The sequence below is a fragment of the Spea bombifrons genome, chromosome 6 (assembly GCF_027358695.1).
Source record: "Spea bombifrons isolate aSpeBom1 chromosome 6, aSpeBom1.2.pri, whole genome shotgun sequence".
NCBI lineage: Eukaryota > Metazoa > Chordata > Amphibia > Anura > Pelobatidae > Spea > Spea bombifrons.
This window is the reverse complement of record NC_071092.1, coordinates 36943812-36957921: the sequence shown is the minus strand read 5'-3', so window position 1 is coordinate 36957921 and position 14110 is coordinate 36943812. Positions and strand designations below refer to the sequence as shown.

At 41.2% G+C, this 14110-nt stretch overlaps 1 protein-coding gene across 1 annotated transcript in view; it reads right to left on the bottom strand.

Annotated features, from left to right (window-relative positions):
- LOC128500902 (voltage-dependent R-type calcium channel subunit alpha-1E-like) overlaps positions 1 to 8388 on the bottom strand; it is a 40046-nt gene extending 31658 nt beyond the window's left edge. The window contains exon 1 of the mRNA XM_053470274.1: positions 8225 to 8388. Coding sequence (XP_053326249.1) covers positions 8225 to 8382 — 158 coding nt within the window. The 5' untranslated portion in view covers positions 8383 to 8388. The remainder of the gene's footprint in view (positions 1 to 8224) is intronic.
- Positions 8389 to 14110: the final 5722 nt, after the last annotated feature.

The window sequence follows — 14110 nt, the reverse complement described above, 5'->3', positions numbered from 1 at the left end:
GGAACACGGGTCTCCTCACGCAGACATAGAAACAGTACTCGGAGGTGTGCACTGGCTCGATTATGAGATTCAATATTTTTTAATTGCAAATTCAACAAAGCATAATGTGTTGTATTTGTTGAATGGAAACAAAATACTGCCCAAGGACAGATCATGGTTATTTTACTTTTCAGAATATTGTGCTATCTGCATGGCTACACTGCTAAGTGGGTTGTAAAGTATCAGAATAGAAAGAGGAGAGAAGGGATCTAGATTTATGATGGCGGAACAAAAAAAAAGGGGGGAAACATTATTTATTTATGCGCCAGGGCGAGAAACAGATGGGAAGTGTGAGTGATGCCACAGAACAAAGCATCAAATATTTAATTAAGGAAGTCAAGATCAGGATTCCAGTAGGAAGGCTTAGAGTGAATCTATCACCAAAACATCATCAAAGAAAAATATGCATTCATTACAATTGCTGGGGGGGCAGCATTGTATCCGTAACTGAAGTCAGTACTCCGATTCTGTTTAATAAGAAGGACATTTTTCAGCTTTATCCTTTATGCATGGAGTGTAGTAGGAACCCTAAGCGTATGCTGAAATGTTCTAGGTATTTTTAGTTCAAATGATCTATTTTATAAAAGAGATAAAACAGGTAGGAGAGTTGTCAAGCAACTAGATCACCACAGCATGTATCCAGCAGTCAGTGGCTATAGTTATTTTATTAATGACTGGTCAAAAAATACATCAGTACTGTAAAGTAAATCATCACAAAAAGGTCTTTTAAGCTTACAATAAACAAGTGGTGGGTAACTTATTATCATCTTAAATTGTTTTATAGAAATGAAGAGTTAAACATGTTGTAATATTTTGTCACAAACTGTCTAGGTGTGTTTAGATTTTACCATATGTAAGTAGAAGAAAAAGGGAAAATGCACATTTTTCACTCATGGCATTGAATGGGACTCTGATCCTTTGTCTACTAGAACTCTGATCCCTGGTGTGTGGGCAAAAGCCATAATAAAAAAAAAAAAAAACTCTCACCCTACTAAAGTTGGCAACAAATATATAAACATAATATAAATGAGAGGTTTTGGTTATATGAATTGGCCAAAGCATAATTAAGCTCACTCGCCACATCAAGGCACACTCTCAGTAGCCATAATATGTCCATCATTGTATGGAAATTACAGGGGGTACAGGCGAATGGGCACATGTATATGGGGAAGATAATTATAATGGAGAATACGGTATTACATATAGTTACATTCTGTTAATAGGAGACCTCATTTTAGATTAATATTTGTTGAAATTCCAAATTCATTCACAGACCTCAGCATATCCTCTGTAGGTGAAAGAATACATAGATATACATTTCGTTTGTACTATACAATGGCTAACAATGTCCAAGGTTTTTTTTTTCCTTGAAAGATAATTTCCATTCCTGTCTTGAGTATTAAGTTCCCAGTTACCTTGGAGACTGTAAACCATTTGCCTTCTGGATGCTAAAACTTGAGTAGTCTGTTGTAAACTGATCAGCCGTGCGTGACAAATATGATTCTATTTGGATTATCACTTGCGTTAATACTGTGTCTCAGGGTTCGATTTAAGCATGTGCTTACTGTTTCCCAGTAACAACCTTTAAAGTGAATCAAACCAATTCAAGTATTCATTTTTACCATAACTGGCCTCAATGAATAGAATGCATGGTAAATGGAAGATCCACATAAATGACCTTAATCTGACAATTTAAAAGGTAAAAAATAAAATGGTCTATCATGTATATCTATATATATACTGTATTTGCTCGATTATAAGACGATCCCCCAAATATTAATTTAGGAAAAAAAGAAAAAGCCTGAATATAAGACGACCCTATAGGAAAAAAGTTTTACCAGTAAATGTTAATTCATCTAAACTATTTTTTTTAATAAAAGCTATGATTGAGAAAAATGCCACTGTGCCCCATGATATGCCTTTTAACCGGCACCGGTGCGGGGAACTCTGATCTCTGAGAGCCAGGGAAGGTCTGCGCGATGGACGCAGATAACCCCCGCTGCTAGCCACACCTCCTTCCTGCTGCAGCGGAAGTTGTCTACGCGAATCGCGTAGACATCTACACGCTGCCCCAGCTACAAACCGGGGACTCAGAAGTACCGGTAAGTGGGGCGGGGGGGAGACAGGAGGATCCAGGTCCCCTGCAGCTGCGGGGGATCTGGATCTTAGTCGTCTCATAGTCAGACCTATTTAAGGTCTGATTATAAGATGACCCCGATTATAAGACGAGGGGTATTTTTCAGAGCATTTGCTCTGAAAAAAACCTTGTCTTATAATCGAGCAAATACGGTATCTCTCTCTCTCTATATATATATAGTGGGTAGTAGAAGCATTATTAAACACTCATCTACAGACACCAGACACGCCAGAAGGCTTGTTTGAAGTTATTATCCTGTTTATTGACTTTGGACTGTACTTTTTGCCTCTGCCTCATCCCTGCATACACCCGGGTCCTGAGCAATAATCTGTTCCTGCACAGGGTTACTTACATCTCTCAATCTGTCTTTGAATTTTAGCATACTATGATATTGCCCAGTAATAAAGGACAATCTAACTCACCACAATAGCCTTGTATTGTGCGACGTGACATAGTTAAATACACGCTTAACCACTCAGCCCAGTAGTAATAGGACTCATGGCTCATCGTTCTAATTCTGCGAAGATAATCTGTCTCCTCTTGCAGACAGATAAAAATCTTTCATTATCCAACATTTTGGAATTCATCTTCATTCTGTTCACCTGCAAAGCAGCCAAGTATGCTGAAACACTATAAAAGGTCTCCATAAAACAAGGAGGAGTTGGAGACCACCCAGTGGTGAAGATGATCTCTATAGTAGATAGAAAATAATGCTATGTTTATCTGGAGTTTGCTACATTTCATAATGGGTGACCACAACCGTCTAATTTCACCTTTAAAATGCTGGCATTAAACTTGATTTAGGAAAAGGACACCCACATTTCGGCAGTATTTATCCAAATTTGGATGTCCAATTAAAATATTTTGTTGAATCCATTATACTGCAAATGATCTAATACAGGTTTGCCTAGTAAAGGTGGGTGTGCCGACAGGGTCGTAGGCATGAACCCACCTTGGATCATCCAGCCAATTTGCCCTCAATCATCATAAGTCCTCAAGAGAGCCATTTACGATGAACATACAGAAAACGTTATTGAGATGGAGGATGAGTTCTGCATTTAGTTTCTGTCTGTCGTATGTTCCTTTCCCACTAATGATTCTGTCAGACAATAGCAATTGTCCATATGGACAAGCCTAGTGTTATTGCATCAAACACTGTTTTCTGTTTGTTCTGTTTATTATACAGTGCTGTAAAAAATAGAAACATAGTTGGAAATATGATACGGTTTGCATATTTCCTTGTCCACAGAAAGACAAGCGCTCTCTTGTCAGCCATCTGAAAATGCTTTTATGGGAATTCACTTATATACAGGTACTGGGGGAGCTTCTAAGACACCTTTCTATATCATTGTGTATTACGTATGTTATGAAAGTGTAGCTGGCTTTTACCGTATTTGCTCGATTATAAGACGACCCTGATTATAAGACGACCCCCCAAAATCAAAATATTAATTTAGGAAAAAAACAAAAAGCCTGAATATAAGACGACCCTATAGGAAAAAAGTTTTACTAGTAAATATTAGTTCATGTAAACTAATTTTCATATTTAATAAAAGTAGAGCTGAAACAACGAATCGATAAAATCGATAATAATCGATAACGGAAATCATCGATAACGATTTCCGTTATCGATTAATCGAGTGATCGATTCGTCGTTGGAGCACTAGGCTCCTTTTACTTACCTCCGCCAGCGTTCCCCGCTTCTGCTCCACGCTCTGCAGTCTCCGCCTTCTAGCTACGTGACGGATGTGACGCGCTTCAATCGAGTTCAATAAAGTTTTAAAAGTTTGAAGTGGAACGAGTCCGTAGCGGAGGTAAGTATTCTTTATGTCTATGTGCGAATCGCTCTGTGCGAGTGGCTCCATTCGCACAGAGCGAATCGCTCTGTGCGAGTGGCTCCATTCGCACAGAGCGAATCGCTCTGTGCGAGTGGCTCCATTCGCACAGAGCGAATCGCTCTGTGCGAGTGGCTCCATTCGCACAGAGCGATTCGCTCTGTGCGAGTGGCTCCATTCGCACAGAGCGATTCGCTCTGTGCGAGTGGCTCCATTCGCACAGAGCGATTCGCTCTGTGCGAGTGGCTCCATTCGCACAGAGCGATTCGCTCTGTGCGAGTGGCTCCATTCGCACAGAGCGATTCGCGGGGGTGGGGGTCCACGGCGGGGTGGGGGTCCACGGCGGGGTGGGGGTGGGGTTTCAGGGCAGGGTGTGAGTGTGGGTGCAGGGGAGAGTGGGGGTGCAGGGCAGAGTGGGGGTGGGGGGGCAGGCCAGGGTAGGAGACTGGGTGCAGGGCAGAGTGGGGGTGGGGATGCAGGGCAGGAGACTGGATGCAGGGCAGAGTGGGGGTGGGGATGCAGGGTGTGAGTGTGGGTGCAGGGCAGAGTGGGGGTGGGGGGGTTAGGGCAGAGTGGGGGTGGGGGGGTTAGGGCAGAGTGGGAGACTGGGTGCAGGGCAGAGTGGGAGACTGGGTGCAGGGCAGAGTGGGGGTGGGGGGGCAGGGCAGAGTGGGGGTGGGGGGGCAGAGTGGGGGTGGGGGGGCAGGGCAGGGTGTGGGTGCAGGGCAGAGTGGGTGCAGGGCAGAATGTGGGGGCAGGGCTGGGTGCAGGGCAGAGTTGGAGACTGGGTGCAGGGGCACAGTGCAAAGTGCTGGGTGCAAAGTGCCAGGGCTGGGTGCAAAGTGCCGGGTGCAAAGTGCCAGGGCTGGGGCAAAGTGCTGACTGCAAAGTGCTGGGTGCAAAGTGCCAGGGCTGGGTGCAAAGTGCTGGGTGCAAAGTGCTGGGTGCAAAGTGCCAGGGCTGGGGCAAAGTGCTGGGTGCAAAGTGCCAGTGCTGGGTGCAAAGTGCTGGGTGCAAAGTGCCAGGGCTGGGGCACAGTGTTGGGTGCAAAGTGCTGAGTGCTGGGTGCAAAGTGCCAGGGCTGGGTGCAAAGTGCTGGGTGCAAAGTGCAAGGGCTGGGTGCAAAGTGCTGGGTGCAAAGTGCTGGGTGCAAAGTGCATAAATATTGTGTGGGTTCTTGTACTTTGAAAATATTGTTTTTTATTACATCATAACAAAATAAGAATGTTAATGTAAATTTTAAGTTGTTTTTTAACATCCAGTTCATTAAATTCTTTTAAATAAACGAAAAATTTGCATATTGTTTTTTTTTATCCGATTAATCGATTAATCGAAAAAATAATCGGCCGATTAATCGATTATTAAAATAATCGTTAGTTGCAGCCCTAAATAAAAGCTATGATTGAGAAAAATATATTTTTTATTTCCTTTTATTTGCCAACCTGCGCCCCCCAGTTATGCACATCTGCCCCCAGGCTTGCCACTCTGCCCCCAGAAATGCCTTATACCCCCCTATTTGCCACTCTGCCCCATGATGTGCCTTTTAACCCTCTATATGCCACTCTCCCTCCAGAAATGTCTTATACCCTCCTATATGCCACTGTGCCCCATGATATGCCTTTTAACCCCCTATATGCCCCTCTGTCCCATGATATGCCTTATACCCCTATATGCCACTCTGGCATATAGGGGGTTAAAAGGCATATCATGGGGCTGAGTGGCAAAGGGGGTTTAAAATGCATTTCTGGAGATATATATATATACTGCTAACAGCAATCACACTCCTATCAAGCCAAGGCAGCCAGTACATGCTGGAACCTGGGGATGTTAGAAGTGTGATTACAGCCTCCCTATGCCATGCTACCACCCCACCTCCCTTACACATCCATGCTATCACACACACACTCATTCACAAACATTTAAATACTCATTCATTCCATTAATCACACATACACACACACGCTCAAACCCCCCACCCCCCACCCCCTTACCTGAACTGCAGATCTCCCACTCGCAGACTTCTGCAGGGGCCCGGCTGTGCGAGCAACTTCTCTGGCCCCGCCCCCAGAGGAAGGAGGGGGGAGGTGGAGTTATGTGAGGACTGTGCTAGCTTCCTGTTCTCCTGCTGCTAATAGCAGAGATGCTGCTCGCGATCAAAGCGACCTCGATTATAAGACGAGGGGTATTTTTCAGAGCATTTGCTCTGGAAAAAACCTCGTCTTATAATCGAGCAAATACGGTAATTATTTTCCTACCAAATGACGATACAACTTCAACTCAAATTATTTCAGCCCTTCATACTATAAAAAGTAGTATTTTTCTATTAAATTTAAGTAAACCTAAGTAAAAACACTGCTGCAGTTTTAATTAATTTAATTTTTTTAAATTAATTCAATGCAATTTTTATATGTTTGTCATGAGTACCACTTATAGTTATGGAAATTTTTTAAGCGCCCTTGTGAAAGAAAACACATTAGTGTTTTTTCCTTGTGTCTTAATACAAAACGCTTGATATCAACAGCTCAGAGATACTTTGTGCATTGTGAAAGAAAATAAGTTAAAAGAAAAGAAATCTGTTGCAAAATTGCTTAAATTCTCATCTGGCAATTTACAATCTTTCATCTTCTCCTACTTGTTAAAACAAGGCCTCAAGTCACACATGCTAATGTAATTCATTGTTTCCACTGTACTGGAAATACAAACTCTGTCAGCCTGCCCAAATGGTTTATACAACTCACTGAGAATTATCGCAGAGAGCGTTGAAGTGCTGGAACAGTTCCAGAATATTTTTAATGGTGCTAACATTTAACACTAACATACCGTCCATGGTAAAGATTAACGCATTTCTCTTATAGAATGCTTTAATACATGGAAAAATTTAATTTTTTTTACTTTAATCTAATTTTTGTAACTGCTTTGTGGACCATTTAACAACATCAATCACATGGATTTTAAAGCATTAGCCAATGTCTGGAACACATATATATAACAAGCCATCATCTTCACTTTAAAGCTGGTAAATCATATAGAAACTATACAAACCCCATGTCTGTCTTCCTGTGCAAGAAACCTATAAACTTGTGATCCAGTGTTGAGATTTTCCGCTCATGATCTCTTCTAGTATGTAAGTATGTATTTGATAATATATTATTTGTTTATGAGTGGATAGGACTACCTGCAACTTTTCATTTGGAAGGTTGCAGGCGAGGGAAAGTGAGTTGAATGGAAACTCACATGCCCTTGCTTGAAACGAATAAAAAACAAATGGAATGGATAGAGAATGAAATTGTTCCCCTTTCCCCCCACTCATTATTACCCCAGGTAATTTTTATTACAGGCTTTCTTAAAAATGTATCTATGAAAATTACAAGGGGGCTCCCAGCAATGAAAATTGACAGGCTGCGCAAAATTTGATCCATACATTCCTTAATGTATTATGCATGTATTATTAGTAGTAGTTATGTATTACATATACATATATATAGTAATGATCATTTTTATCATTATTGTTATCAGTAATCCTGTATATTTGACAGATATGTGTTAAGGTTGTACTTTAGCTTCGTTTTGAATCAAGGGGATCTGGACACATTTTGATGGCTAGTTAATCTCAGTTGATTACCCAGAGGTTTGCTTGGATTTGCTTAGTCAAGCAGTTATTTTTAACTGAAAACAGTGTTCATTTGATACATGCCTTGAATGTGTATCTGTGATTGAACAATTAGCACATGTTACTTGACTGTGTGTCCAGGAAGCTGAATCAATGATTACATGGTAACATTCTTTTTCTCCAGCAAGAGTGCAAAAACTATATGTGTCATTAAATCTGGCCCAATGTATCATATATTTATGCAGCATATATAAAAAAGCTAAGCACAATATTGTGTTTGAATCTGACTATTCTATACTATGAAACATATACATGTAGCAACCAAAACAATATTCACGATAATGTTCAATCACAATTATAATTCAAACTGAGACCAATCTGGGGAACATAGACCTCTTTAAATACCTTGTTTTTAATGAGTAACACTTAGCTGGTAGCATGTTGAACATGGTGAGGTTATTGGATGTAATCAGAATAATTATCTATACTAAAATATGTATAAAATAGAATCTGCCTTAAACAGATCCCTTAAACAATACACACATAATGCAACAAACCAAACTAATTAAATTATAATTTAAGACAAGAAAGGATAGTACTTACTCCCACTCCTTCCGCCGTGCCTGGGGCGTGCTTTGCATTTTATGTGCCTCATGGGCTTTGATGATATCCTTCTGCTCTATGAGGCCTCCTCGTCTTCGCTTAATTATATGTGGGCTCAATGGAAAATCAGCATCCATTCCAGTGGCCACCTCAAACATACTGCTCCCTTCAAAAGGGAAGCTAGTCTCTGCTTCACGAGCACGGAGGTCATACAACGCATCATAGCTTGCTGTGCGGGAAACTAGAGTTTCTGAAAGAGTCTCAGGCTCCAGAAGAGAACAGGAGTGGGTGGACTGTGTCAAACCCAATCTGTGCTTGCGCCATGTCTCTGCTTCGGGAAGGGCTAAGACATACCTTTGTGTGTCAGCATCAAGTGCTGATAGCCCTAGTGTGCTGGAGTGGTCAGGTTCGGTAAGGGTATGAGCACTGGTTGAACAGGAGCTTAATCCCAACATCTTTAATACCATCTGAACGCATCTCTCTGCAAGAAAACACAATACAGAACAGTATGTAAGTGGCTAACAGCTCTGAAACAAATTATTCCAAATCATGGTTAACGCATTCTCCCTCTAAATACCACATTGACAAAAACTGCTATTAAAAAGGAAAGGAAAAATGTGATTTATGTAGGAGGTGGAGAGGGTTAAAAATGTATGATTCTACCGCAAAACAATAGGATAGAACAGAACTCATCTTTGCTTGGCTGAATCAGACAGGAGGTGAAGGCTGTTTAAAAACAGAGCTTAGTGGCTAAATGTTCCCCCAAGCTGTCGTGATGCAGAGGTAAGAGACACATGAATTTTATGTGACATGTAAAATGCTTTCACGACAAACACAACACTGCATGTATTAATGTTGCATTAGTCTTAACTGACACTTCAATGAACAAGTTCACTGTTTCCAACCAGCTGTAATGCAGTGAGATAAACAATGAACTGCTTATTACTCAGGAAATCCAATTGTACTTCACACAAATTCTAGTTTAAGTTTAGTTATGTTATCAGTTGGAAGACGTATCTTAATTTGTGCTACAGAATCTGCAGCTCATTGGTGAGCTTTTGGACAACATTTGTTCTTCCGGTGGAGATGTGGGTAACACTTAATAATCGAGAGTTAAGGCAGCGAATTTGCTTCATAGGCCCCATATAGACCACTGGTATACAACTCACGTCTGGAATACGACATTGCTTCATGCTTCTTCCATTTGGCTCTCTGATGAGTGCTGGTTAGATACAGCAGACCAGGATGTTTTCGGGGATAATTAGTTGTTGTGGCCTCTAAATGGCTTGTCCCCGGGGTGAATTGGACCCAAAATGAAAGGAGCACAAGGTTTGTCCGTACAGACCTTCACTTCAGTGCTCCTTCTCACTGTGTCCTGGCTATCGATGCTAAGTACCACGATACGATGTCACATCCCAGTGCTCAACATTGAGAGGGAACACTTAAATGAGACATTGGGCTTTAATCACCGGGAATTAAAGCAAACAGTAGGGAGAAGAAAAGGAGGCAGAGAGAAAAGGAAGAAAGGGAGAGAAAGTGAAGGAAGTGTGCGTGTTTTAAAATGTGTGAGGAAACACATGCACAGTATAGATCAAAAATTATGTTTAATGCTGAAATACCATACCAACACTAAAAAAAAATTTCCATACGAATTTCGAAACACAAAAATAATCTGGAGTCTACAATTGAGTCTTCTCATGGCCAGTCAGGGCCTATAAAGTGTTAAGAAGTATGGTGGATGTTGAGGGGGCCCAAGGGACACAAGGTAAGCTTTGGGCCCAGGGTATCTGCAATCCATGGCATGGTCTATGTTGCCTGATGTAAAAATCTTGGCTGCTGCACCAGCAGCCAATCAGTTAATCATCTAGTGCACCACAAATAAGTATATGAAGTATCTATGAGGCATAGATCAGATGCATAGCTGGAATATGTCAAAATAACAGCCAAACATAGAAAGAAGTCTGTGTATAAACCACTTTATTTCTATAAGTAGAGCAATAAAAATCATCCTGGTATGTGACCTTTAGAGCTATAAAACTCTACTTTCTGAATGATCTAGAATTACTGAAATTAACCTGATATAAATTCCTGGCCAATATCTTTACACTAGAAAAAAAGGCATTTTACAGACGATATGACATCATTACAAAAATAGAGACTGCGATAATACAAACTGCTCTCGGATGACCTGTTCATTAGTAGAACTGCACAAAGAACAAGAGGTCATCAATTCAGGCTTGAAGAAAGGAATTTTCACCTAAAGCTACAAAAAAGTATACTTTACAGCAAGAATAATAAAGATGCGGAATCCACTACCCGCAGACTTGTGCTATCAAGTTCCATAGATATGGAATCAATAATATACAGGGAAATAACAGTTATAAAGACACGATTAGTTATAGTTTATTGATCCAGTGTGTAATCAAATTGCCTCTTTAGCTTAAAGAAGCAATGTTTCCTCTTTTTTTAGAGGCACAATTGGAAATTGTTTAAATGTCGGGGTTTTGTCTTCTTCTGTATCAACAGCTGGGTTGACATGATGGCCATTTTTTAATCTAAAATACTATATCACTATGTTGCTTCCAAGTAAAAACAATACACACAGAGATATCATTAAATCCCCTGTAAGGACAAAAAAAAATAATATATGACTCGGTGCAAATCTACAGCTAATGCACGTATGAGATGCAATGCATAAAACAATAGAACACAGATTTTGGAGACTATAAAGCTGCTACAGGTAAACCGGTATATAGATTCCTTATATGTTGTCCGATCGGTAAACATAAACCCAAGGTGAGCATAGTCAATTAGTATATTTCTCAACATAGTTTCTTAATTATTTGTTTATACACCCAGGTCGAACTTTATGTTTTAATATGTTTGTTTGAGAGAAGGAAATTATGATGCTGGTAGATTGTCTTGATATATTGGATGAATGCAAATATCATTAACATTCATACGTTTTGCAAAGCTACTTGTCTACCCCCCCCATCCAATCCGTGCAATGCGGGTGCTGGCACAACAAGCAGATTATTCTAGAAGCACAAAGAACCAACTGCACACATCATTGAACACAGAATTGAGAGGAAGCTGATAAAGAGTACCCTGTATTAATGTCAGCGAGATCAGTGTTAGTCTAACTAAGGCCTACTTAAAATAGGATAATGTACACGTGTACCTGATCTAGGTGGGAGTTTAAAAACAGAAGTTATTTGATTTCTATTGTTTGGACTTCACTCTTCATAATTCTATACACGGTAATTTAAACGCCTTCTGACACCTACAAACCTCCAGCAAGACCCTTTATTAAATGCACAAAGTGAAAAAACAGGGAATTATGTCCTTACACTGCCATCAAACATGTTACACTCAGTAAAAGATTACTGCAGCCTTGTGCTGGAATTAACATTTTCTCTTCTTGGAGTCTTCTTTAAGATTTATATCTATAGTAGTAAATTACAGGTCTAAGGCCGCTTGGTCTTTTCAAATCTGTTATAGCATTTTCTAAAGGCTCATCCTAAACATATCTACTTACTGTTCATGTAAGCCTCATTTCACATACTTTGTAGGAAATTTAAGCAAATTCCTAGATGTTCAAACAATTTCTGCCTGCCCTCATATTTGCATAGCCCTTCATTGGTTGATGACGGCAACCAATAGAGTCGCTCTTACAGCCCTTTAACTCCTCATGCAGAAGCCATTGGTCCCCCCAAGCCAAGTTACTCTGAGGTGCACCTTGCCTTGCCCTTTGCCAGGGGGATTTAAATCCCTGTTCCTCCAAGGCCAAGTTGCTCAGAGCGGTTGTCTCAGACAACCGGTATGAGAAACTTGGCTTGGAAGGAATGGATTTTAGTCCCCCTGGCAAATGGGAGGGCAAGGTACACCTCTGAGTTACTTGGCCTGGAGAGAGCAATGGCTTCAGCTCCAGGATTTCAATTTTAAAGGTCCATAGGAGCGACTCTATTGGTAACTGGCAGGGGGCTACTCTGGCATCAACCAATGAAGGACTTCTGGTTGATGCCAGGTGAGCTCCCTGCCGAACCTTTAACTCCTGACACCATTGGTCTCCCGGCTTCAGGATTTAAAGGTCCGTAAGAGCAACTCTATTGGTCCCTGGCAGGGGCCTCCTCTAGCTTTAACAAATGAATGGGTTGCTGCTTTAGTGGAAATTGGCAACATTTGAACCAGAAAAAAAGGAGGTGAATTCCCAACAGGGTAGAAGTTAGTTATTCTAGCTTTGTCACATAATGCCACTAATCACAGTTTTCTTTATAGTCTCTTATTTCTGATGCAAATGTCTCCAGAATTATTAAGGTGATTGAAAAGCATCAGCTACTGGTACATTAAATAAGAAAAATTTAATGATGCTAAAATGTGTAACTGACATGTGAAATGTATATGAACTTGGAAGTTAGACTGCCCTCGTTGTTTTTCTCTTTGTTCTGTTACACAATCCCCTTAAGAAAACCGCTGAGATGTTCCTTCCACAATTCACCAGCATTTAGACTTGAAGAATGTATTTTTGGAGATATTCCCCAGACAAATAAACTGAGAGGAAGAGAGGCAGATTGTGCATTTCAAATGCAGTCTTTTCCAGAGTATGTTTTGCTGAAATGCTTTGATTCCATGTCACTCCAGTGTATTTGTTTTAAACTTAGATGAGGTTTTATTTTGAGTGCATTTTTGCGATCTTTCTTCAGACATGTGGAGAATGGTTGGATGGCAAAATGTTTGCAATTGCATTTGCTTTTAATCCCTTGAAATCAAAAGGGAGGAGCACTGGATAATCCTTGTCTATCTGTTAATAGTATGTATAATAATAATTAGATAGATGGGTATATGGATCTGCTTGTATACATTATATATATATATATATATATATACCGTATTGGCTCGGATATAGGCCGCCCCCGTATATAGGCCGCACCCTAAAAGTTTGGTGCTTTTTTAAAGAAAAAGTTTTTTTCTTTAAAAAAGCACCAAAAAAACATCCTGCCACTCTGTCCTCTCCCCCCCCCGAGATATGCTGCCACTCTGTCCTCCCCCCCCGAGATATGCTGCCACTCTGTCCTCCCCCCCCCGAGATATGCTGACACTCTGCCCCCCCCCAACCTATGCTGCCACTCTGTCGTCCCCCCCCCCGACTTACCAGAGCAGACTCCCGGGTGTCTTGCGGGGCCGGAGGGGGACATCTATGCACATCGTGTATACAACTCCCGGTGCCAGCACTCCCGGAAGTGCCGGCGCCGGAAGTTGTATACGCGATGTGCATAGATGTCTTCCGCCGGCCCTGCAAGACACCCGGGAGTCTGCTCTGGTAAGTCGGGGGGGGGATGTAAAATGCATCATGCGGACGTTCACCGGCAGCGGCGCATCGCGATGCGCTTAGACAACCTCCCGTGCCAGTACTCCCCCCGTGGGAAGTGCTGGCAGGGGAGGCTGTCTGAGCGTATCAGACAGTAGGATGCAGGTCCCCTGCACCGCTGCAGGGGATCTGTATCCTGACCCCGCTGCTTGCCCGGCGCCCGGGACTGCATGTCCCGGGCGTCGGGCGCTAGACCCCGAATATAGGCCGCACCCCCACTTTAAAGACTTAAAGTGGGGGGAAAGAGTGCGGCCTATATTCGGGCCAATACGGTATATATATATATATACATACATATATTGGTATATAAGTATAAATCACAATAATAATAATATATATATATATATAAATATATATATATATACATATATTCATGGAGAGAAGGTTACAAAAGCAGTATGTTTTTTAATCAATAGATAAATGGAGGAAAGTGTTATTAAATACCTCACAATGACTCCATTGGGTACAGAATGTTCCTGAATTTAAGAAAGAACTGTACAAAGTATTATGTCTTTTTA